Raw genomic sequence first — 27,646 nt, 5'->3', positions numbered from 1 at the left:
ACCACGTAATCGAAATAAAACGATTTTTTAAAATTGGTTTTTCAGTTGAGTTATACTTAAAGTCAGGGTAATCAACTGTTAAAAACATACTGTTAAAAAAAAAAAATCTCCAATAAATGGATGTTTTCAAAGTAAATGGATAATCGTTTTAATAATCGTGATATCAATTATTGATCCAAATAATTGATATTATTGATTTTTTGCCATAATCGAGCAGCCCTACCCTCCACTTCCTGCCTTCTCCTCCAGGTTTGATCCCCTATAAACTTCATCTCGCGTCCGAACGGGCTCCATCCTGTCGGAGATCTCCTCTCTGGACGGACATCTTCTCCTGGGGCGACTCTGGCTCAGCTGTTAGCCATCGCCCTCATGGCTCTGCTGCCCGGAGCCGTGATCAAACGCTACGGAGAGGCTCACCTCAGGGTGGACGGCATGGACCGAGAGGATCACATCAGGAAGGAACGATGATTCTGAGAAGGAGCAATAAACTGGAAACTGATGTCTTACGATACTGAAGCTTGATCAAGGAGGATTGACAGGACAAAGCAAACCAGAACAACTCAGATGTTCTGCCACCAAGCAACAATTATGAAGCCTTTCTTTTTCACAATAATGATCAGAGACAGTCGGGGTCAGATCAGGAAGGAGCAGAAGGAACGGGGATTCTGGGAAGGATCTATGCGACGATACAAACACGAGACGTTTTGATATTTATCAGAAATCAGTTCTCAGTTCCCTAAAGATCTCTCAAAGCCAAACAGGGAGCAAAAGTCTCCAGGACGATATTCGCCAATAGGCCATACACTCTTTACATGAAGTAAAAACAAGGTCTTAAAAGTTGAAGTGAGTGCCCTAAGCCGTCACATCCTACTGTATGACATATACTGTAATGACGATTGGTGGCAGAGTAATACAGCAGCAGCTTTCTAATGAATGAAATCACTGCGAATGTCTTGACATGAGAACAATTGTCTTTTAAAGCTGTCTTCAGTTTATAGCCTACTGGACGTCTCCCTGAGTCTCCCGTCCGCTCTGTAGCTCCTGTCAGTGCACGAAATAGCACACATATTTTATTCTTATAGGTAAAATGAAGAACTGAAAAACACCTGTGTGGGAATGCAGAGGGTCTTTACTCTAAAGTTAAGCCCCTTAAAAATAACAATTAAAAACAATTGTTTTATTTCTCTCTCTCCCTCTCCCCCCCTCTCTCTCCATTTAGATATTGTGGAAAAGTTACACATTTTTCACTGACAAGATGCAACAAAATGCCTCATCATAGCAATAACCTGATTCTTTCTGTATTGTTTTTTTACATTTCGACGTCACTAGACTTTAAAGACCCTTAAAGGTCATTTACAATTAACATGCAAAACTATAATGTCTCTCCTCCTCACGTTACCCTTCTCTCACTGAATGTTCGCAGCTGTTTTGTGCCAGGAATTGCGTGAAACATATTTATTTTTTGATATATTATTGTTTAAATATCTCCATTATAATTGAAGTACTTACACATGTCTTAAACAGATACGCTTAACACGAGCTGTGCACAACGAGCGCAACATCTTTTCATTGTCGTCTCTCTTTTGTGCTTTCTGACTTTGTTTACCATGGATTTTACTGTAGGATGCTGTGAAGAGTGTGTTTTAATGTGTGTGGATACTATATGGATGTGTTTGTTTAGCTGAGGGTGTCAAACTCAAATACACAGTGGGCCAAAATAAAAAAATGGGTACTAGTGGAGGGCCGGACTGGTTCAATGTTTATTGCAGAACTTATTGAAATGACTTATTCCACATATTAAACCTGGAACTAACAAAGCTTCAATGATTGCCTATAAAAACAACATTAAACATTAAATAATCAGTTCATTCATTTCTTATGGCTCTATCTGCAGCTTCTCCAGAGTCATTTCTTATGAGTACATTTCCCACAGGCCAACAACAGCTTCAACAAAACTATTTCCCTCAAAGAGAAACCAAACATGCCCTGTTGTCGTGAGAGAGAAAGTGCAGAAGGAAACATCCATTAAACTCAGTGTGCTGCTCTGTGATGCTAGCTCAGATACTTGGCATCTCATCTTGGGTGCAAGGTCATCAATGTTTGGGCTCAGGCTCTGAGCTGAGGAGACCCTCAGGATGGAGTGAAGGTGTGCGTGCAATATACCGGAGGGCCAGATCTAATAGGAATTAGAAATTATCCTGCGGGCCAAAATTAAATCCACCACGGGCCTGATTTGGCCCCCGGGCCTTGAGTTTGACACACGTGGGTTAGCTCGTGGAAGTTAGCGAACACTGAGGTCCTTTTTTCTTGTTTGAATTGGAGACTGTCGTGAGAGAATGTGTGAATACAGAGCCTTTCATGTGTAGTAATGTCCTTTGATTTATGTTGCTGTCAGTGTTACTGATTTACTGTTTAAGATGATTGTGCTATTTATTTATTTTTTAAATCAGAGTTTATAGAGAATTGTTATCAAAGAAAAGCTTCAGTGCACAAGGGACAATCTGCAGCCATATTTTCTATCTTTTGTAAAAGAAAACATTGTTTTTAATGTCAAATCCCGTATTCTGAAGGTCAGGATTCATCCACAGTCACTTCTCTTGTTTTTCGCTCTGTGCGCTTCATGGCTCCACTTGTGAGGGTGTTGTTGAATGTAAAAGAAGTCCCAAATAAAGATTCTTTCATCAGCACAGTCTATGAATACCTTGGAGAGTAAAACAATGTTTTTTCGCTGTTGCATTAAGTTTTAAAAAACGACCTTGAGTTCCTGAAGGTCTCCGGAGAGATTTGGTTCTCCTGTATTAAGTCAAATCTGCTCAGGGGAGACACAATCTTTAAAAAAAATATATAAATAAAACCAACATTTTGAACAAAATGCAGGTTTTTCATTTCTGTTTAATGTGTTAATATGTTAACAAATCTTTAGAGACGTCTTCATCTGCCAGTTTTGAATGATTTCAATCCTCAATAAGTGTCGAGACGAAGTGATTTTGGATGCAGACAGTATTTTATTTGTGACTCTCTCGCAGTGGTTCACCCTGATTGACTTTACAGCAACACCTTAAAACATCAACAGGTACACAAAGCAACGACACACTTTCACACCTCACGGAATCTCTTTCTGGCACACACACACACACACACACACACACACACACACACACACACACACACACACACACACACACACACACACACACACACACACACACACACACACACACACACACACACACACACACACACACACACACACACACACACACACACACACACACACACACACACACACACACACACACACACACACACACACACACACACACACACACAGTAAACAAAACGACCTGATGTTAAATGTGGAGACAGTGTGCAGAAAACACTCAGAAGGAAATACATGCACATCGTTTCTGAGAGGACGTTTTACTTCATGTGAAAGGCAGTTGCGGGATGTAAAAGTACATAAACTTAAGTATTGTACAATTTTGACATATTTGTACTTAAGTATTTTCATTTTATTCTACTTTTAGGAAGCCAATATTGTACTTTTTACTCCAGTAGTATATCAAAGTGATTGAAATGAGCTCCACCTTTAACAGTGAGAACACATTGAAATACAATCATAGTCTAGTAATTTAATACACGATTCCCCAAAACGAGTACTTTCATTTTCGTTTTTTTAAGTACATTTCGATGCCAACACTAATGGCATTAAGTTAGACTTTAAATGCAGGAATCTTAAATGTAACAGAGTATTTTTACGATGTAGTATTTTGTGAATGCAGGTAGAAATGACAAAAACTTTTGAAGGGAATACACGTTTAAAACACTGGACATCGTGTGTGTGTGTGTGTGTGTGTGTGTGTGTGTGTGTGTGTGTGTGTGTGTGTGTGTGTGTGTGTGTGTGTGGTCTTTAAATCTGGCTGCCTTTTTGATTTATAAAGTCAGCTTTGAGGTATGTGAAAGATCCAACAAACAGTTCTCTCTGCTCATATGTGCATGTTTCCCCATCCATCCCTCTTCTGCAACACACTGCCCATCTCACAGTAGCATCACAAATCAGCAGCAACCTGACAGGCAAACAGAAGTGTAGTGTAGGAGCCAAAACATCTGCAAACAACTCAGTAAAGGGAATGACTTCCACTCATCATGTTTAGGACAGATTTGCGTACATTAGGTACTTCGGCCGTCGGGTGCAAACGAGTTCCAAAGGCTAAACTTCTAACTGTCCTTTGGGGTCCGTTCGAGCTTCTTGCAGCAGTTTCAATAAACGCGTTGCATGTTTCCTCAAGTCGGTGAAGATGATTCTCCGTATGCGTTTGTCTCGGTACCTTAGTGTTTGTATATCAGCATGTTTCTCATAACGGAAATGTTTTGGGTGGTCGTAGCGTTTGCACGTGTCGGACACCGTAATAGGAGCCAGTTTGGGACTGTAGCTGTATCAGTGATAAAGTGTAACAACACAAAACAAACAACTCTAACAGACCTGTTTTAGATAAAGATTTGTGGGGAATGTTTCTCACTACACTTCCTTCAGAGTGTAAGATAAGAGAGAAGCACCATCATATCTCTCTTATCTTACGCTCTGGAGGAATCTTGGCAATTTGTTTTGGATCTGTCTCCCAAAATAGACTAACGTATTAAATACCTTGTGCCAGGTTTGGCTTGCAGACATCTGTGCAAATGTTCCACCATGAATTGATCAAATGGCATAACCACAGACAGTCCTTAATAAACGTTTTAAATTGACAGCACGATGCAAATATAACACAAAATCTCATCTGGCAGCATCATCACAGGACACACATCCAGTGAGTTGCATAATAATAATAAAAAAAAACGTGAAGAAGGTTATTATCAGTCAGTGCAAAGATGTTCAGTGCCGAGCAGAAGTCCGTCTGTTCATGCGGGAACTTACTGTAGACCGGAGTGGTTCAAAGACACAACGTGCAAAATATCTAATACTGGAAAACAGGCAAGATGATTTGAATGTCATCTGAACGAAAAACAAGATCAAACGGAGCGAGCAGGAAAGCCTTTCAGTGAGAAGCTCCTCGGCTCAAAGGAAACAAAATGGCGCAACATTTGAGGCTGATGAACGTGAACTCGTAAACAAAAACAAAGCTTATTTGTCCTTCACGTAATGAAGACGGGAAGTTGGCTGGCTCGCAGGAATCCAGAAAAAACACTTTTCACATCTTGTATAGGATCAGTGATACAACTATGATCAACGCCACTTCCATTTAGAGAAGCGTCATTAGTCCTTAATTCAAATGGAGTTGTCCCGGAGCCGAGAGAAAGGGAGCGCTTGTTTCGTTGTGTCAGTTATCGTGTGTATTACCATTATTCAAGGGGGTGCAAAGAAAGCCTCACAGAACCTGGTGGTTTTACATTTTGGCGACAGGGAGTGGACAAGCAAGAGGCCGACACCATGAATACATAAACTTTAAATATAACACCTCCACCAATAGGGCTGCACAATTTGGAACAAATAACTATTTGCGATATGATTCAGGATACTCCAATCATCATTGAGAACTATATTGAACGAATATTGTGTTGTTTTGTACCACACATATCTGTTTTGTCCACAATGCTTCATTCAAAGTGTTATTTAACAAATATTTAGCATATATTTATTTCTGGGTTTGTTGGCAAGACTGAATTTCAGTTTAATGGATACCACTCTTTTTGTATTATTTTGTAAATATTGATTTATATATACTGATGTTTTTGGATTATTCTGAGGCTACGTTTGTTATTGTTTAGACGGATATATTCCTTAAAGCAGGGATGTCTGCGAGCGTGTATTCATATACGTTTCAGATTGTGATAACACGTGTCAGCCTAGTTATATATTTGATTGACTTGTGGTGTCGTGGTTTTGGTATCATCAAGTCGGTAGTGGACGCTTTCATTTACCTCTGATTCACAGAAGGGTTGAACTTTCTGGAGTCAAACGAAAACAAATCCCAGCCACTATAAGCAGATGTTTTTCGTCCTGCTAGTTTGATATCAGAGCCTTTTCATCCAGAGCGCCTCTCCTTTGGAATCGTCCGCGAAGCTAATTCCGTGAACTCCTTTGAAAGCAAACTCAAAAGCCATCTGTTCGCATGTGTCTACCTTGTAAACTAATATCCATCACCTAGCTTCCATCATCGTTACCATCACTTCAGTCACATGCTTTTATCCCAGTACTTATGTTGATGTATAATGTTTTTATGCTATGACGTTTGCATTTTTTTTTGGTACATTTCTTGTGATTTGGGGCTATAATAAATGTTGATTTGATATCGCACGACTAGTCCATATCACGATCACTTTTGAATAAAATTGTGCAGCCCTTTCGCTCCCTCTCACATGGTGTAGCCCCTACTCGTCTGTGAAGCGGTACATCAGCGAGGGCTCGTCTCTGAATCTGTGCTGTCGATCCAACACTCCTCCCTGCTGAAGACGAACTCCGTACAACATGGCGTCCGTCCTCTCCGAACACAAGCCCCTCGAAACCAGCCAGTCCACTAAAGCGCTGCCTCGAAACGCCCTCCCAATGGTGGCGTGTGGATGGAGATCATGCTGGCGTAGGAGGGGAGGATTATCTGTGTCAGTAGACGGGGGAATCTGCTCCTCAGAGATGGAAACATGTGCTTGGTTTTTACTCTGGAGTTGGGCGCTGGTTTCATCTGGAATCTCCTGATGAAGAGGATGATGGGAGGGGGAATGTCTCAAAGGCCCACCTTCCTCCTGTGGTTCTTCAAACCTGTCATTATTAGAGGAAGGATTCACCGGTGGAGCCGCTCACACTTTCCCCTGAGCCACTTTTAGAGAAGGAAGGAAAAACAGGGCAGGCAAAGGGAAGCAGGGAGGAAGAAAGTATATACGGTTAATAAAGAGCAGCAAAGAATAGCGGGTAGACGTTTATGTTAGGATAAAAGAAAAGAGTCACAACAAACAGAAACTCAATGTTTTAGTGAGTAGAGCTTTTGTAGAGGCAGATTGAACATAAAGAGTCCTCTCCTGCTGATGTTCAGGTGTATATCAGTATGTAGTGTCTCTACTTTAAAGAGTCCTCTCCTGCTGATGTTCAGGTGTATATCAGTATGTAGTCTCTCTACTTTAAAGAGTCCTCTCCTGCTGATGATCAGGTGTATATCAGTATGTAGTGTCTCTACTTTAAAGAGTCCTCTCCTGCTGATGTTCAGGTGTATATCAGTATGTAGTGTCTCTACTTTAAAGAGTCCTCTCCTGCTGGTGTTCAGGTGTATATCAGTATGTAGTGTCTCTACTTTAAAGAGTCCTCTTCTGCTGATGTTCAGGTGTATATCAGTATGTAGTGTCTCTACTTTAAAGAGTTCTCTCCTGCTGATGTTCAGGTGTATATCAGTATGTAGTGTCTCTACTTTAAAGAGTCCTCTCCTGCTGATGTTCAGGTGTATATCAGTATGTAGTGTCTCTACTTTAAAGAGTCCTCTCCTGCTGATTATCAGGTGTATATCAGTATGTAGTGTCTCTACTTTAAAGAGTCCTCTCCTGCTGATGTTCAGGTGTATATCAGTATGTAGTGTCTCTACTTTAAAGAGTTCTCTCCTGCTGATGTTCAGGTGTATATCAGTATGTAGTGTCTCTACTTTAAAGAGTCCTCTCCTGCTGATGTTCAGGTGTATATCAGTATGTAGTGTCTCTACTTTAAAGAGTCCTCTCCTGCTGATGTTCAGGTGTATATCAGTATGTAGTGTCTCTACTTTAAAGAGTTCTCTCCTGCTGATGTTCAGGTGTATATCAGTATGTAGTGTCTCTACTTTAAAGAGTCCTCTCCTGCTGATGTTCAGGTGTATATCAGTATGTAGTGTCTCTACTTTAAAGAGTCCTCTCCTGCTGATGTTTAGGTGTATATCAGTATGTAGTGTCTCTACTTTAAAGAGTCCTCTCCTGCTGATGTTCAGGTGTATATTAGTATGTAGTGTCTCTACTTTAAAGAGTCCTCTCCTGCTGATCTTCAGGTGTATATCAGTATGTAGTGTCTCTACTTTAAAGAGTCCTCTCCTACTGATGTTCAGGTGTATATCAGTATGTAGTGTCTCTACTTTAAAGAGTCCTCTCCTGCTGATGTTCAGGTGTATATCAGTATGTAGTGTCTCTACTTCTTAAAGATGTCCCGCCCCTTAGCCTATCACGTACAATGTGTTGGAATGGTAGCCAATAGAAGTGCAAGAATCTCTCTCTGGAGCGAACTTTGGGATTGTAACCTTTGCAGACCATTTACATGCACAAAAACCTAAATAACTACTGGATAGGGAAAACCCCAAAAAAGCGTGATAGGGCCCTTTAAAATATTGTAAGATTTCTGCAAAATTACACATTTACAACATACAGTATGAATGTGTAATCGCTCAACTTCAATTTGTTTTGAACAGGATCATTACTTTGTGGTTAGAGAACATCAGTAAGTGCAGCAAAACAGATCAACTGATGGATGACATGCAAAGATGCAGCAGAGACAAATCATTGTGGAAAGTAATCACAAGTCATGTTGCAGGGACACAGCCAAAAGAGAACAAAATCAAGGAATATAAAATAACATGCTCATTTACTCAAATGCCACTCAATTGACAGAAAAATGAATCCAACAAGCAGAAAGAATGTCATTTTTCACCACATATTTGCACATGCTTTCCACAGAGAACACACACACACTGAACGACACATTATACAAAACCCAGAGCAGCACTCTTACCTGCGTGTGTGAACTATGTCCTGAACACACTGGTCTTTGTGGTATCGGACAAACTGCGTACAGGTGAGTCTGACTTCCTCCGGTACACCCGAGGGACTTAAATCCTCCGCCTCCCTGCCCTGCCACAGCCACAGAAACCTGACACACACACACCATGTTTACATCACTTCAGGGGACATTACATTGAATTACATGCATTTCCTGAAGACTTATCCTAACCTTAACCATAACCCACCAACACATGCCTAACCCTAACCAAGTCTTCACCCTGAAATTGATGATTCCCCTCATGATGTCCCCATAAGGGAAGCCAGTCCCCACCCGTGGCTGTGTAAACAAATGTAGGTCCCCACAAGGATGGTAATGCTAGGACACACACACACACACACACACACACACACACACACACACACACACACACACACACACACACACACACACACACACACACACACACACACACACACACACACACACACACACACACACACACACACACACACACACACAAGTTTTCTAAATTGGGGTTTTCTATGTAGTTGTGTTTTAAAACGTTTTAACATATTGTATGAGGGTTTTCAGTCTGTTGCTATAAGTAGGGTTTTTATTGTCTCGTGCTTTTACATTAGTTTCTTTTGTCCGATCGGTTTTGTCGAAATGTATTTATGCTGCTTTTTATATATAATTATTGATGTACAGCACTTTGGTCAACTCTTGTTTTTAAATGTGCTATATAAATAAAGTTGGATTGGATTCTAATAATCTATACATTAGCTCTGAGCTCCTTATAGCTCTAACACTCACTTCTTCTTGAAGGGCAGGATGATGAGATGTCTGTCCAGACCGAAGATCCCAAAGGACAGGAAGCCCTGAGACAAAGAGGAAGAGGAATGTTAGTTATAGTTGTTTGGGCTCAAATCAGGTCATGTTGACATATTTAACGCACAGACACTCTACACTCAGTGGTACCTGTCCATAGTTTGCCACGGCACAGAAGAACTGCAGCTCCAGGTAGAGTCTTCCTGGATCTTTGTTGAACAGCCACCACAGACAGCTGGACAGATTCTACACACACACAGAGGAAGACAACTCATTTTGACTGGCATTAAGACTCATTCCGTCACCGGCTTGAGCTTCAATCTCAGGATCTATGTATGTATGATCCTCTCAAGAATGGAAGTAGTCATCAGTTACACATTCACAAGATGGAGGAATACCGGTTCTTCTAGGGCAGTGTTTCTCAAACTTTTTCATACCAAGGACCATTTAACCAATAAAATAACACTCGGACCACCTAACGCCACAAATATCAAAAAACATATCGGTTTTTTTTTACAAACAAGTGGCAACATGTGTGACGAAGGTGTTGCGCTGGGCTATATCATGCAATCGAAAGTGAAACTTAAGCTTGCTCCGAGTGCGGAAAACTTAAAATGTATTTATTTATTTCAAATGTGAAATTTTACCAATATACTCACGGACCACTAGGGGGCGCTCACGGACCACCAGAGGTCCGCGGACCACACTTTGAGAAGCACTGTTCTAGGGAATCATACATCCTGTCATGTAGAAAATCATGACTTTGTCTCAAAATCCTGACTTTTTCTCAAAATCTCAAAAATCCTGACTTTTTCTCAAAATCTCAAAATTCTCCCTTTTTCTCAAAATCTCAGAATTCTCGCTTTTTCATCCATGTGTTTGTGATCCTCTCCAGAATGGAAGTAGTCATCACATACAGAGCATCAACTAGTTCCTGAACAGTGTCCTTCACATGCTGATACCCAAGAGAGGGAGTTCCACAGTCACAAGATGGAGGAATAGAAAGCAGTATTCAATGTTTACTTCAGATTAGCTCCACGTCAGAAATGATCATGCTTGTCATATGTCTCTCTCCATAGAGGCTGAATCATCATGTTAACCACATAGCTATCATATGCCTCAAACAGTCCTGATGCTCTTCTAGGTAATCACACATCCTGTCATGTTCACAGCTACAGTTGGGATACCTTTGTGATCATGTGACTCTCAGATTGGAAGAGGACATTCAGTATTTTCCCAACATGGTTTAAATGACTGTGTTTTCTCACCGCTAGCAGGCTGACGAACAGCAGCAGGCAGAGCAGAGCGTGTCTGACCGTCTGTTTGTCATCAGTGGGCTGCAGCCCGGGGGGGGGCAGGTTCAGCGGCTGCTCAGAGGAGGAGGCCGGCAGCCCGTCAAACAGCGCCCCACTGTGGCCTGGAGAGGGAAAGAAACACAAATAAATTAAAGGTCACCTATTATGAAAAATCCACTTCTCCATGTCTCTTCTACATCAACATGTGTCCCCTCTTCTCCATGTCTCTTCTACATCAACATGTGTCCCCTCTTCTTCATATCTCTTCTACATCAACATGTGTCCCCTCTTCTTCATGTCTCTTCTACATCAACATGTGTCCCCTCTTCTTCATGTCTATTCTATATCAACATGTGTCCCCTCTTCTTCATGTCTCCTCTACATCAACATGTGTCCCCTCTTCTCCATGTCTCTTCTACATCAACATGTGTCCCCTCTTCTTCATGTCTCTTCTACATAAACATGTGTCCCCTCTTCTTCATATCTCTTCTACATCAACATGTGTCCCCTCTTCTTCATGTCTCTTCTAAATCAACATGTGTCCCCTCTTCTTCATGTCTCTTCTACATCAACATGTGTCCCCTCTTCTTCATGTCTCTTCTACATCAACATGTGTCCCCTCTTCTTCATGTCTCTTCTACATAAACATGTGTCCCCTCTTCTTCATGTCTCTTCTACATCAACATGTGTCCCCTCTTCTTCATGTCTCTTCTACATCAACATGTGTCCCCTCTTCTTCATGTCTCTTCTACATCAACATGTGTCCCCTCTTCTTCATGTCTCTTCTACATCAACATGTGTCCCCTCTTCTTCATGTCTCTTCTACATCAACATGTGTCCCCTCTTCTTCATGTCTCTTCTACATCAACATGTGTCCCCTCTTCTTCATGTCTCTCCTACATCACCATGTGTCCCCTCTTCTTCATGTCTCCTCTACATCAACATGTGTCCCCTCTTCCTCATGTCTCTTCTACATCAACATGTGTCCCCTCTTCCTCATGTCTCTTCTAAATCAACATGTGTCCCCTCTTCCTCATGTCTCTTCTACATCAACATGTGTCCCCTCTTCTTCATGTCTCTTCTACATCAACATGTGTCCCCTCTTCTTCATGTCTCTTCTACATCAAAACGTGTCCCCTCTTCTTCATGTCTCTTCTACATCAACATGTGTCCCCTCTTCTTCATGTCTCTTCTACATCAACATGTGTCCCCTCTTCTTCATGTCTCTTCTACATCAACATGTGTCCCCTCTTCCTCATGTCTCTTCTACATCAACATGTGTCCCCTCTTCTCCATGTCTCTTCTACATCAACATGTGTCCCCTCTTCTTCATGTCTCTTCTACATCAACATGTGTCCCCTCTTCTTCATGTCTCTTCTACATCAACATGTGTCCCCTCTTCTTCATGTCTCTCCTACATCAACATGTGTCCCCTCTTCCTCTTGTCTCTTCTACATCAACATGTGTCCCCTCTTCCTCATGTCTCTTCTACATCAACATGTGTCCCCTCTTCTTCATCAACATGTGTCCCCTCTTCTCCATGTCTCTTCTACATCAACATGTGTCCCCTCTTCTTCATGTCTCTTCTACATCAACACGTGTCCCCTCTTCTTCATGTCTCTTCTACATCAACATGTGTCCCCTCTTCTCCATGTCTCTTCTACATCAACACGTGTCCCCTCTTCTTCATGTCTCTTCTACATCAACATGTGTCCCCTCTTCTTCATGTCTCTTCTACATCAACATGTGTCCCCTCTTCTCCATGTCTCTTCTACATCAACACGTGTCCCCTCTTCTTCATGCCTCTTCTACATCAACATGTGTCCCCTCTTTTTCATGTCTCTTCTACATCAACATGTGTCCCCTTTTCTTCATGTCTCTTCTACATCAACATGTGTCCCCTCTTCTTCATGTCTCTTCTACATCAACATGTGTCCCCTCTTCTTCATGTCTCTTCTACATCAACATGTGTCCCCTCTTCTTCATGTCTCTTCTACATCAACATGTGTCCCCTCTTCTTCATGTCTCTTCTACATCAACATGTGTCCCCCCTGTGGAAAGAGACTCTGAAAGTTTCAGGAACAAAGGTTCTCTCTCTTTTTGTCTGAAAATGAGCTGATCAGATTTTGGCCACTTTATGATGTCATAACGATATGTTGGCTTGTGTAACCATTAGCCAATCGCCAACCAAGGTAACCCCCCCCCTTATCACCTGAATCTCCTCCTAGAGCACCATTAGCCGCGTTCACACCGCAGTACTTTTTTCCCACTTTAGTTCCGATATAGTTCCGAAATGTCGCGTTCACACCAAAAAGAGCCGGAACTAAAATTAGTTCATGAGAACCTTTTTACCCCCTTTTCCGTCCCTGCTAGAGAGCAGGGACTCTCACGTGAGAAAACAGCTATATTTCTGATTGGATGGGCGGATTGCAAACCACGCCCCGTAAAACTCAAACAAAGTGTTGTGAAGCCACCATTTTATTATCCTCGCATTAGCATTATTAGCATTAGCATTATTAGCATTAGCATTAGCCCAGTGCAGAAACGGAGAAAGAATAACTTATGACAACACAAAATAAAACATGGGAGCGGTGGAGATGAGGAGGTGTCGGCGTTCTGGCGATTTACTCTGAAGGCTTCAGTAGAAGCTGCTGGGAGTCCCAGCAGCTTCTACTGAAGCCAGTCCCCAACTCCGGGGACTTCCGGCCGGGGATTTTGGGCGGCAGTATACGGCGTGAAGTTGTTTGCGGCCTGCCAGTAAACCCAAAGCAGAAGAAGAAGAAGTGACGTCAGCGGCTTCATTTGCCTAATCCTCCCCCAGGGGCTTATTCCGGTGTGAACGTGATCTGGACTTAGTTCATCAGAACTAAAGAGTTCTGAAGAACTAAGTTCTCATGTACCTTTGTGGGAAAAGTACTGCGGTGTGAAAGCACCTATTGAGTTCTTTGTAACCAAATGTCTCTCAGAGGGGCGTGGGGAGGGGCTCCTTATTTTCATCTAAAGCTACAGACAGAGAATCAGCACTTTGGAAACAGGGCTGAAACAGAGGGGATTATGGGTAATGCTGCAATGATCTGTTTGGTGTTTCAGCCAATCAGAGACAGGTTCTGGATATATATATCTGAGACCTGTAATATATTGATGAAAAACAGTATACAGTAATAGGAGACCTTTAAAAGATCCTCACATCGTGATTTTTTTTTAGAATACTTCCCAATGACTGCAAAGCTTTTATTGCACTTTGAAAATGTTTATATGTTTACAAGGAATTTGTTGTTATTCATATTTTGTACCTGTGCCGTTGGACAGCTCGGTCTGCGTGCTGGCTATCATGTCAGGGATTGGCTGGAGAGGAGAGAAACCGTGGGGCTCTGAAAACACAACAGAAGACATCACACATATTTTAAGTTTGTCCTGCACAATTATTCAAAAACCACAATATGGACCAATGCAGTACTTCAATTAGCACGATGCAAAATATTTGTTAGCCTATTTGTCATTTTGAATTAACTGTTGCGGTGCTGCAGAGATACCCTGACATATAAATTGCATTTTACAGACCTAACAAAACATATTTGTTTGGTACAGACCCTCTTAAGATATCCCACCATTATTATTTAAAGGTGGGTTAGAGTTGCGCTAGAATTTGAAAATACACAGCCGGAACAAATCTGCCACTTCCTTACAGAGCCCCTCCTCCAACACACACGAACATGACCAATGAGGGCACGAGATAAGTTTGTGACAGATGGAAGGCTGACAGGCAGGTCGGCCATCCAGTTACTTTAGCCGGGCCGGCTCAGATGATTGGTCGTGCTTTTTACAGCGCCACGGCTTCCAAGACATTTGTTTATGGATTTGTTGTCAAAGCACTTCAGATATTCATTGCTATCGGGATGTTAAGAGCATTCCATGGAATATGACAACAAGTGTATCTCGAGCCGGTTTCTCAAACTTACCCACCCCACCTTTAATATATGTATTTTTTAAATTATAATGATTTTAATGATGCAAAAATAATCAATCCCTCCTTCATACTCCTTTTTATAAGGTGCCAATACAAAAAACAAACAAGAGACGTACAACATTCAGGAGAAGACAACACACAAACAACAAGCATTCATACTTCAATATGCAGATACAGTTCAAGTGCAGGAATATATTGGTAAAAATAAATATGTTTGAATGTGTCTTACCTGAGTTGGAACTGTAGGCCGGTGAGGTAATCGTCTCTTGTTGTTGCTGTTGTGGATCTTCCAGAGCACCGTTGGTCCTGGGCTCTTCGCTGAGGCCCGTCACAGCGTCTCTGTTCAGGGCTTCGTAGCCGCTCTGCTCCCTCTCGCCCTGGCTGAGCCCCATCAGAGAGATCGCTCCGAGCAGCAGGCTGACCGCCAGCACCACCGTGGAGCTGATTATCTGAGGAGAGAGCACAGGATATGAGTTCAACTTCATGCACTACTTACGTTTCTTTATTATAAACGTTGGGGAATCATCTGCTTAGGTATTCAACTTTCGACCCAGTTCATCATTTTCTCCTCTCACTGTCTCCTTTCCCACGGCATAGGTCTATGGCCTTGGGTATTGCTGCTATCTCTCTTAAGGGGGAGGAGCTTGGGTATTGCTGCTGTCTCTCTTAAGGGGGAGGAGCTTGGGTATTGCTGCTGTCTCTCTTAAGGGGGAGGAGCTTGGGTATTGCTGCTATCTCTCTTAAGGGGGAGGAGCTTGGGCGCATTGTTGTTGCCAGTCTATGACAGAGCACAAGCCGCCATGAGGTAGTTTACTGTTCAGGGACGAAGGTTCCCTGGCGCACGTTCTTTCCCATGGACGAGAGCTCTAGTTAGATTCAGGGACCATATTGCTTTAGTCTCGCTGATGAAGAATGTTGATTATTACACTCCGAACTAGTTAAAACCTCGAGCTGCAGAAAGAGTTCTTCAGAATTGGTTTGGTAACCTCTGTGTCAACTCGTGACACACCACCTGTCTTGTCTCCAAATAAACCGTCAGTGTTTGCCACCAAAGCTCCAGCTCTCCTCGTGTCTCTCTGAGTCCTGTTTCCAATTGCTTCAGAAGTTTCCATCACAATAAGTACAAGTTAAGATGTACAAGACATGTAACGGGCCACGATCTGACCACACGGTTGAGATGCCACCATCAATTCTGAGGGTTCTCCTCTCTGGTAGGAGGTGTTAACTAGTTTGCTGAGGGTAATCAACATTCATCAATAGTTAGACTAAACAGCTGAGGGACACAACTTTGGTTGATGCTTATGGCTCGGAGTCATCTGAGTGAGTGAGCGAGCGTGCGTGTGTGTGTGGTATGTGTCAGAGGGCGAAGGAGGACATGCAGGGCAAATGATTCCCTGACACATTTGAATAGGGACTATGTCAGTATCTCAGGGTGTAGGGACTTGGCTTGGGAAACAGATGGTCACTGTTTCAAGTCCTAGTATTATTTATTTATTTCAACAAGGACCTTGCATACAAATACATTACTTTCAGAGAAGAGAAGAGATGCCAGATTATATAGAATAGCTCATTTCCATCTGCAGTCCTGAGGCAGGTACATAACAATCAACAAACACTAAAAACATTGCATCATCTCTATCACACAAACAATTACAAAACATGATAGACAAGACAAATACAAAGTGTGCAGCTGAAGGTGTGCCAGTTCACTTCCTGGGACCTCCTGGTTTTGCATGTGAGTACTTGTACTGTATATACTCACAGTAGATCTTTTGTGGGATTCATACAAATATTTTCTTCAGAAAGAACTGAGAAGACAGAAGTCAAAACAAACTAACCTGAGCTCTACCGTAGAAGAAGGCAGAGTCTATAGAATCAGTCCTTTCTCCTAATAACAGAAGACCTCCCACCATCAGGGAGGGAACCCTACACACACACACACACACACACACACACACACACACACACACACACACACACACACACACACACACACACACACACACACACACACACACACACACACACACACACACACACACACACACACACACACACACACACACACACACACACACACACACACACACACACACACACACACACACACACACACACACACACACACACACACACACACACACACACACACACACACACACACACACACACTGTATCTCAGTCAACATAAATTACTGTGGCACAAGTACACTTTTACAAACCAATAGAAGTGTATAAGTATTTATATTAAAAGTAGTGAGGAGTCTTGACTCACCCCCAACCCAAAGCCATGAATATTCCTGGTCTGAGTCTCAGCAGATCATTTCTGTTTGTCAGAGCGAGACACAGAGGGATTAAACCTGAAAAACACGAAAAACAAATGTGAACACCAGTGTGTACATGCATGCATTATAATTAGTATGAAGTCTAACTGAGTCTTACTGACGGAAACAGCATCCATACATCCCTGGGAACTCATTTCAAGCTGTCTGTCAAGTGTTTGTGTGTTTTAAGGGGTGGGGTGCTTATGCGTTTTGCAAGTATGTACTGTGTATGAGGGGGTTTGCAATAAAATAGATTCTTATAATCTGTGATGGTAACCGTTTAATATCTAAATATTCTTAAAAGTTGAATGTAGGTTAAAATAGTATTCTGTTCACCTGTCCAGATGTAGGTGCTGTACAGAGAGCCGTAGAGCAGACTGAAGGTGAGGATCTTTCCCAGCAGATTGTCCTCTTGTGTCGCCAAGAAGTTCCACAGGATCATACTGACACACACCAAAAACTACAGGAGAGTACACAAGTTAATATGAGGAGCCATTGTTATTTCTGTTTCACATCACATGCTGTACACGACTTGATATCAATATTGTGTTTATAAAGTACTTGAGATGTGACTGACCTGAGCGAGGAAGAGATTTAAGGCAAAGAGGTGAGGGAGTCTGTTGAACTTCCTGCTTAGCAACATCACCACTATGGTCCACACCTGAGGGGAAACACAGGCACACACATTATTCATTATGTGCTTACTGTTAAGCTTACTGCTTACTACTAACACAAACATAAAGAATAACAAATAGTATACAGTGCAGGAAGAAGCAGAACGTGTGTGTGTGTGTGTGTGTGTGTGTGTGTGTGTGTGTGTGTGTGTGTGTGTGTGTGTGTGTGTGTCTGACAAACATGGTTTTGCATTTTTTATTCATAGTCGTATTTTTTGATTCAGCAAACACACTCACCAGTGCTAGCAGGCTAACGATGCTAATGTTGAAGCTAACGTTCTGCAGTTCAGTCACCAGGGGGGCGGGGTCCATCAGAGGGATCGTTAGTAACCATGCCGACACGTAGATGATGGGAGCCGACAGAAACGTACTGATTACCATCCCGGATGTTACCTGAGGAGAGGGAAAGGAGGGGAATATCAGAATGTGTTTTTTCGTTAGCAAAATTACACAACATCTTAATAATTTACCACACCATGGGCAGTAACTGAAGGGGAAGAATGTCAAAATGTGATACCTTGGAAAAGGCCGTTTAATACTTTTTAATAGTCTTAATTTTCGCTAAATTGATCAATCAACTTTTAATACTTTTTAAGACCCCGCGGACACCCTGCTATGTGAAGCACTTTGAATTGCCTCTGTGTCTTAAAATGTGCTATACAAATAAACTAACCTTGAACCTTGTAACATTTCAGAAATTGTTTTGTTGCTTCTGTTCTGTATTTAACTGCTGCTTTAAGTTTGATTACAGCATCAACAGTACTTACCACCTCTAGCTCGAGGTTGTAGTGTGCAGCATAGATGGCCACACTGGGTGCCGTTGGGAAGACTCCATACAGGAAAGCAAAGTTAGACAGACTGGTGTGATTGGAGCTGGTGCTGTTCACCCCAACATCCAGAATATCCACCATGTCTTTACACACCAGAGGCATCACCAGGCTGCAGAGAGACACACACAAACGTTTCAAACTTCATCAAAGACCAGCTGTTCAGGCAGTCATAGTTATTGAGGGTAACTTAGGGGTGTATGGAAATATTGTGGCACACCGCTTGTGTGTAAAGCCATATATGGTGGTGTCATTGCACTGGGCAGAAATACAGTATATTGAGTGGTTCCAGCGAACATTGCCTCGCTATACTGTACCTTAACACTTTTGATTATTCGCTATACTGCAATTAAAGCCACCCCCACACTAAAATCACACATTAAACCAATCCCAGTCCTGCTTACAGTTTGGCTGTGATGAGGAGAATCAAGGCGACTCCGGTGTCTCTGGTGAGTTTCCTAAGCTGGCCGACCTGCGAGAGACAAAGAGAAATTACTAACTGATGCTGAAATGGAAATGATGCAGATTATAACATTTACATGGGTGAAAGGCAGGGACACTTTCATCCCACAGGCAATAAGACTATTAAACACCTACACTTGAAACAACATCATAACATTAATCTGGCTGCTACTTAGGAATTATTGATCTAATATATCATTCAAATCACTTGCACTATTTCACTTTTTTTCCTTTTGTATGTACTAATTACTTGCACTATTTTTTTTTTTGTTTATCTGTTTAATTGTGTTGCACTGTTGGAGGAGCCTGTGACCTAAGATTTTCCTCGTCATAACTAGACTGTAGCTATGTTCGTATGACTAATAAAAGCCTTGAAACCTTGAAGCCTTGAAAGACAAACAGAAATACAGCATCATAGGTAGGTTCTGCACACTTTACTCCAGAGGCCTGTACGACGAAGCAGGTTCAACATAACCTGGATATGTTTGAGTTACCCGGCTTACCTAATCCAAAACAAACGCGCTCTTTCTAAGCGGTCCTACGACGCTGGTTATCAACTCGTTAACTCAAGCCAGCTTTGCCCTATCTAGTTATGTGCGCGTTCACATGAAAGGGGCGGGTTTAGCAACATGTGACCAATCACAAACATGGAGAAGTGCACTGACAGCACAGCGTCATACTTCCTGAATGAAAAGTAAATTATAATATTAGACAAATGAAGAAGTTAAACTTTAAACATCCATGACTTAAACACTTTATCCAGGATCAAAGCCACATAGCTGCACCTGCAAGGTGAATACAGCTGGTAAAAGAGAAAGTGTTTGAATGCGTACATTAACAGGTTTATGATATCACTGCCCCGTCTAAGACACGATCTGACTTTAATTACATTTGACTCGAGTGTTTCCTCAACTTAATGTGTTGCTTAAAATAATACTTCTGCATACAGTATGTGACACTGTGAGTGTTGCACGGCCAGATACGGCTCAGCTGACTCAGATAAGGAGATATATGATACATTATGATGTGATATGCCGCGGACTGTACTTAATGTTACTCTGATCCGGTTACTTATGTTGTGGGAGATATTTGAGTAAGCTTTCTTAACGCTAATGTTATAATAGTCAGATTGCTCTGAAGATGGGAGGTGATATTCTATTAATGTTCACGTTCACACAGTCGGTGATTTTTGCCGGCCGTCTTTCCTGCAACGGCAGCTTTTCTGTATTTCCTTTCTCCTGTAATATGACTTGATCGCTTTAAACTCCGCACACTGAGCTCTGATTGGTCAGCAGGCGGTGCTTTCACTGAGTTGATCTCTTATCCTGGAACCTAACCTGCTCCGGAGCAGGCTAGCCGTTCAGCATAAGTTACCATGGAGATCCGGCCTGCTAAAAAGAGAACCAGGGTCGTAGGACCGGAAACCCAGAGTTTTGGTTCATACAAAACATGTATTACTCTTTGCATTAACAAAAGGGGTCAACATTTTTGAAATCTCATCCAAGGTAATTCAAATTATACTCAGCTAAAAAAAACCTACTGCTGACTTTACAGAGGTAAATCAAAATGTAATGTGATCAACCAAAAGGAACTACCATAGTGAGGCCGAGGTAAAACAGAGCCGCTCCTCCAAAAGAGTTGGCCAGGCCGTCGATGAACTGAGAGAGCACGGCGGGGATCTGCTGGCCCAGTGCAAAGTGGGAGAGGATCCCTATTATCACCATGAACACTATGGGGTTCTTCATCACCTGCAGGGGGCAGAGAGAGAGGGAGTGATCAACTTACATAAAAACAAAAAGGCATACATTCAACAACACTTTGAATACATTAAAAGTTAGGGAAAAGAAGGTGGATGAACACAAGATTATAGCAGGCTAAACAAAGCTAAACACAAAACTGGCAATGAATAAATCATAAGTAAGTATATGACAGTGTTAGATTGTTCCAAAATGAAAATGATCTGACTCAAATTAAGTTCCATAGCATCTTCAGAATATATACTGCCATACAAGGACCACAAAAAATGGTTGGTAAAATCTGTAGGTGTAATTTTGTCTAACTAGTTTTTGTAATTGAGTTTTTGGTTGTTAACCTGAAATAAGGTCTGTCTCAAACAAGTGTCTAAATGAGACAACGAAACGTCATCACGCCCAACATTAGCGGTGGTGAAGTGAAGTCATGTGACCGTGCTGTAGTTCCTTAGTAGCCTAACGTTAGCTTTTGACTTCAAAAATCATAAAGGGGTGTTAATATGTGGAGAAGGTCCTGCTTAACAAAACCTGTACCTTTCATAAACATGTGTTCGCTTAACTTATATTTAAGCAATAGCTCACGACAGGCCTTGGTATGTGCTCATTATATCACAGCTAAGAACCAATCAGATTGCTTGATTTGACTTGTCCGTTTTATAATCAGCAATATTCAGAACTCCAAATGCCGACTGTCCAAAGAAACCCTTACGATGCTACCTGACAGCCTACATCATCACTGCACCACTCTTTGCACACATTACCTGTAGGACTACGACTCCCACGATGCGCTTAGTGCTGTGTGAATGGTTGGTCTGCTTCCACTTCTGCACCTCACACAGAGCGAAGCCGATGGGATTGAGCAGCATGAGAGAAACCGGGGCAACCAGATAGATGTACTGCAGGTACTCTGGATACGTGCTCCGATACAAAGCATCAACTAGAAACACAGAGAAAAGGAGACTTTAAAGGTCACCTCTTCTACATCAACATGTGTCCCCTCTTCTTCATGTCTCTTCTACATCAACATGTGTCCCCTCTTCTCCATGTCTATTCTACATCAACATGTGTCCCCTCTTCTTCATGTCTCTTCTACATCAACATGTGTCCCCTTTTCTCCATGTCTCTTCTACATCAACATGTGTCCCCTCTTCTTCATGTCTCTTCTACATCAGCATGTGTCCCCTCTTCTTCATGTCTCTTCTACATCAACATGTGTCCCCTCTTCTTCATGTCTCTTCTACATCAACATGTGTCCCCTCTTCTTCATGTCTCTTCTACATCAACATGTGTCCCCTCTTCATCATTTCTTTTCTACATCAACATGTGTCCCCTCTTCTTGATGTCTCTTCTACATCAACATGTGTCCCCTCTTCTTCATGTCTCTTCTACATCAACATGTGTCCCCTCTTCTTCATGTCTCTTCTACATCAGCATGTGTCCCCTCTTCTTCATGTCTCTTCTACATCAACATGTGTCCCCTCTTCTTCATGTCTCTTCTACATCAACATGTGTCCCCTCTTCTTCATGTCTCTTCTACATCAACATGTGTCCCCTCTTCTCCATGTCTCTTCTACATCAACATGTGTCCCCTCTTCTTCATGTCTCTTCTACATCAGCATGTGTCCCCTCTTCTCCATGTCTCTTCTACATCAACATGTGTCCCCTCTTCGTCATGTCTCTTCTACATCAACATGTGTCCCCTCTTCTTCATGTCTCTTCTACATCAACATGTGTCCTCTGTTCTTCATGTCTCTTCTTCATCAGCATGTGTCCCCTCTTCTTCATGTCTCTTCTTCATCAACATGTGTCCCCTCTTCTTCATGTCTCTTCTACATCAACATGTGTCCCCTCTTCTTCATGTCTCTTCTACATCAGCATGTGTCCCCTCTTCTCCATGTCTCTTCTACATCAACATGTGTCCCCTCTTCGTCATGTCTCTTCTACATCAACATGTGTCCCCTCTTCTTCATGTCTCTTCTACATCAACATGTGTCCTCTGTTCTTCATGTCTCTTCTTCATCAGCATGTGTCCCCTCTTCTTCATGTCTCTTCTTCATCAACATGTGTCCCCTCTTCTTCATGTCTCTTCTTCATCAACATGTGTCCCCTCTTCCTCTTGTCTCTTCTACATCAATATGTGTCCCCTCTTCTTCATGTCTCTTCTACATCAACATGTGTCCCCTCTTCTTCATGTCTCTTCTACATCAGCATGTGTCCCCTCTTCTTCATGTCTCCTCTACATCAACATGTGTCCCCTCTTCTTCATGTCTCTTCTACATCAACATGTGTCCCCTCTTCTTCATGTCTCTTCTTCATCAACATGTGTCCCCTCTTCCTCTTGTCTCTTCTACATCAATATGTGTCCCCTCTTCTTCATGTCTCTTCTACATCAACATGTGTCCCCTCTTCCTCTTGTCTCTTCTACATCAATATGTGTCCCGTCTTCTTCATGTCTCTTCTACATCAACATGTGTCCCCTCTTCTTCATGTCTCTTCTACATCAACATGTGTCCCCTCTTCTTCATGTCTCTTCTACATCAACATGTGTCCCCTCTTCCTCTTGTCTCTTCTACATCAATATGTGTCCCGTCTTCTTCATGTCTCTTCTACATCAACATGTGTCCCCTCTTCTTCAAGTCTCTTCTACATCAACATGTGTCCCCTCTTCTTCATGAACATGTGTCCCCTCTTCTTCATGTCTCTTCTACATCAACATGTGTCCCCTCTTCTTCATGTCTCTTCTTCATCAACATGTGTCCCCTCTTCTTCATGTCTCTTCTACATCAACATGTGTCCCCTCTTCTTCATGTCTCTTCTTCATCAACATGTGTCCCCTCTTCTTCATGTCTCTTCTACATCAACATGTGTCCCCTCTTCTTCATGTCTCTTCTACATCAACATGTGTCCCCTCTTCTCCATGTCTCTTCTACATCAACATGTGTCCCCTCTTCTTCATGTCTCTTCTACATCAACATGTGTCCCCTCTTCTTCATGTCTCTTCTACATCAACATGTGTCCCCTCTTCTTCATGTCTCTTCTACATCAACATGTGTCCCCTCTTCTTCATGTCTCCTCTACATCAACATGTGTCCCCTCTTCTTCATGTCTCTTCTACATCAACATGTGTCCCCTCTTCTTCATGTCTCTTCTACATCAACACGTGTCCCCTCTTCTTCATGTCTCTTCTACATCAACATGTGTCCCCTCTTCCTCTTGTCTCTTCTACATCAACATGTGTCCCCTCTTCTTCATGTCTCTTCTTCATCAACATGTGTCCCCTCTTCTTCATGTCTCTTCTTCATCAACATGTGTCCCCTCTTCTTCATGTCTCTTCTACATCAACATGTGTCCCCTCTTCTCCATGTCTCTTCTACATCAACATGTGTCCCCTCTTCTTCATGTCTCTTCTACATCAACATGTGTCCCCTCTTCTCCATGTCTCTTCTACATCAACGTGTGTCCCCTCTTCTTCATGTCTCTTCTACATCAACATGTGTCCCCTCTTCTCCATGTCTCTTCTACATCAACATGTGTCCCCTCTTCCTCATGTCTCTTCTACATCAACATGTGTCCCCTCTTCTTCATGTCTCCTCTACATCAACATGTGTCCCCTCTTCTTCATGTCTCTTCTACATCAACACGTGTCCCCTCTTCCTCATGTCTCTTCTACATCAACACGTGTCCCCTCTTCCTCATGTCTCTTCTACATCAACACGTGTCCCCTCTTCCTCATGTCTCTTCTACATCAACACGTGTCCCCTCTTCCTCATGTCTCTTCTACATCAACATGTGTCCCCTCTGTGGAAAGAGACTCTGAAATTTTGAAAATGAGCTGATCAGATTTTGGCCACTTTATGATGTCATAATGTTTTTTGTCTTGTGTAACCATTAGCCAATGAGCAACCAAGGTAACCCCCCCCCCTTATCACCTGAATCTCCTCCTAGAGCACCATTGTGTTCTTTGTAACCAAATGTCTCTCAGAGGGGCGTGGGGAGGGGCTCCTTATTTTCATCTAAAGTAACATACAGATAATCAGCACTTTGGAAACAGGGCTGAAACAGAGGGGATTATGGGTAATGCTGCAATGATCCGTTTGGTGTTTCAGCCAATCAGAGACAGGCTCTGGATATATCTGACACCTGTGATATATTGATGAAAAACTGTATAATAGGGGACCTTTAAAAAACGGTATTTTCAAGAACATTTGAGTAGAAAGCATCAGTGTCTTCCTCACCTATGGGGTATCCTAAGGCGAAGTCATTGCTCTGCGTAGCAAAGATGGCGTACAGACCCGCCTTGCTGTATCTGCACTCTGGACTGGCCACCATCAGAGTCAGAACACACACCAGCGCAAACACCGTCACCTACACACAGCATGGAAACATTCAAAGGCTTTATTTTTCATACACACAACAGTTAATACATAAAAGTCGAATGAAACAAAAACAAATTAAATTAGGTTGCAGGAGAGGAGTCTCAAATGTAGGTTATAATCACATGACTTCTTAAAATCCTACACCATGATATAGCAAAGAAAGTAAATACATATATTGTGTACTTGTTATTGGTTTGTCACTACATGTACTATGTATGTATTTACAGGCAGTGTAAAGAAAACAGAACATTTGTCATTGTATGACCTTGAACACAGGTTGCTATTTTTTTTTTTTAAGTGAATTAAATAATATACATAAACAGACAGTCAGACACCAACCTTAGCGACCATGACGCTCCAGAGAAACGCCCAGATGACGTCCCCAAAGTCCAGCAGCACCATGTTTTTAAAGAGCAGAGCTGGAAGAGCGAATTTAGACACAAAGGCCCCCAAACCCTTCGCCTGGCTCTGTGTGATGATATCTGCCCTGTAGGAGCAAATAGAAGAGTTAGCAATAAACACACAGATGTTGTTCACGTATAACTATTTATATGTTGATTTGGTAATTCCAGCATATAGCAAAAACTTGAAATGCTAGCTTATTATGTGACACCAACTTAAAAGACTATGAAAGACTACTCAGTGTCGTATATTTTCATATTTAAATGGGTGGATTAGGAGTTTGTTTGTAGATAAAAACAAAGGTGGTGATTGTCGTAACAGTAGAAAGACAGGAAGGCTTTCGTTAGACTTACTTTGTTTGTGTTGAGTTTGAATTAAGTGCGATTTAAGTCTTGTGACAGAGAGAAACATGAACACAGAAGGTTCACTGTTGTAGTTATCACTTGGTTGATGACATTTTTAAATGGCATTTTGCAAGTTTGTTCCCTAAAGGTATCGGCGTTATAATAATCCCTTGAAATTGTGAGATTGTGTTTACTGCCAGATTGTGTTAACTGCTTTTGCCTACCTGCCAGCTATGTAGCCACACAATATGATGCCAAAGCACTCGAGGAGAGCCGGGAACAGCTTATCGATGGACATGTGGGGCCCGGCTGCAGAGCCTGCCAGGGTATTTTGGGATATGTTCTTCCCGTGGATGAGCACGTAGCTGTTGGCGGCCTCCATGATGAGGATATGATGGGGGTCCGATGGTCCGCTAGATGGTTGGGGAGGATCAGCACTCTGGAGGAAACAAGGGATGTACAATGAATGGCGATGTACAACGCTCCTGCAAACAGTGTTAACACAAAGAGCTTAACAAAACGTGTAAGTATCATAAACATGTGTTGACCACAGAGCTTATTTTCTGCAATATTCCAAAATCCAATGGAAAAATCCCATTGGCTTTTTGTCAAGGGAACCAGGGAGATGCTAGCTTCCGGGTCGGCATACAAAAATACGTAAGGTTAACACATACAAGGGATTTGCCTTGATGTATTTGGTGCATACATAAATACAGTAAACATAGTTAAAGAAGCTACACTGTAAGAAAAGGACCAACAAATAAAGATACAAATCTATTTTAATAAAAAAATTATAACAATAGCAATATGTACATGGAATATAGATGAAATATAAATATACCCTTAAAAATAAAATGCAATAAAATATGTGTAGTATTGGTATGACAAGTGACAAAGGGGAACACTTTATTCTCAATATAACAGAAAAATATTATGATTAAACATTTCGATAAATTGTACAACACTTCCCCACTACAGGGAATCCAAAGAAAGGCAGATTATATTAATATATACGGTCAAATAGGCTGTTTCTGTCAGGTAAACAGTCTCTCATAGTACCCCTTATACTCTGCTGAATTCTCCTTTTTTAAACACTATTCAAAATATAATTGAAAAATAGTCCATGGTGAGACCGATTAATTGTGAAGCCCTACTTCCCACTACAGGGAGCCTAAAACAAGGCAGATGATATTAATATTTAATGTAAATAAGGGTGTTTCTGGATGATAAACAGTCTCTCATGGTGCCCCCCTTCTAACCATTTGCTGGTTCCGCCCCTGAACGAAACAGTTAGCTCAGTAACGGTTCATGTAATGCTCTATTTTATTATTTAACGGCAATGTTACGTCACTTAATATTCATGCGATAAACAGCCTACAAATCCAACTGCTCCATTGTAACTGCCAGGTGACCGTTAGCACTAGCTAGGTGCTAAAAACATCAGGAATAATAACCGTTAGAAGCTTTATCATCAACACCTGGCATTTATATATCACTAAAAACAATTTGTTAAGAAATTAAGTGCTTACCTTTGTTTCTAAAAGACTGCTTTTTTGTTCACAAATGTCCGATATTCATCTGTCCTGCCGTGTTTTCGGCCGTTTTAGAGGAGAAGCTCTGCATCTGACAGCTGCCGAGAAAGGCAACGCCCTAAACACATGACGGACAGGTGGTTCG

The 27,646-nt window shown here is 41.9% G+C and overlaps 1 protein-coding gene across 2 annotated transcripts; it reads right to left on the bottom strand.

Moving 5' to 3' along the window:
- Positions 1-1,256: 1,256 nt before the first annotated feature.
- On the bottom strand, positions 1,257-27,646 carry LOC307027225 (lysosomal cholesterol signaling protein-like). Of its 2 annotated transcripts, none has more exons than XM_079695433.1 (20): positions 27,499-27,646; positions 26,194-26,408; positions 25,563-25,710; positions 25,083-25,212; positions 21,609-21,784; positions 20,692-20,844; positions 19,039-19,106; positions 18,575-18,746; positions 18,045-18,200; positions 17,711-17,794; positions 17,470-17,593; positions 17,085-17,169; positions 16,648-16,735; positions 15,039-15,258; positions 14,136-14,213; positions 10,816-10,964; positions 9,698-9,793; positions 9,533-9,597; positions 8,729-8,866; positions 1,257-6,754 (listed from the first exon to the last, which is right to left on the bottom strand). In XM_079695433.1, the coding sequence occupies exons 2-20, from the start codon at positions 26,349-26,351 to the stop codon at positions 6,370-6,372; spliced, it is 2,673 nt and encodes an 890-aa protein (XP_079551559.1). In that variant the 5' UTR covers positions 26,352-26,408; positions 27,499-27,646; the 3' UTR covers positions 1,257-6,369. The 2 variants fall into 2 exon arrangements, with proteins under 2 accessions (XP_079551559.1, XP_079551560.1); XM_079695434.1 differs by having other exon boundaries at positions 6,612-6,812.

This window comes from Notothenia rossii, assembly GCF_949606895.1.
Source record: "Notothenia rossii genome assembly, contig: scaffold_411, whole genome shotgun sequence".
NCBI lineage: Eukaryota > Metazoa > Chordata > Actinopteri > Perciformes > Nototheniidae > Notothenia > Notothenia rossii.
Note: the sequence above shows the minus strand (reverse complement) of the source record. Positions and strands in the feature narration are given on the sequence as shown.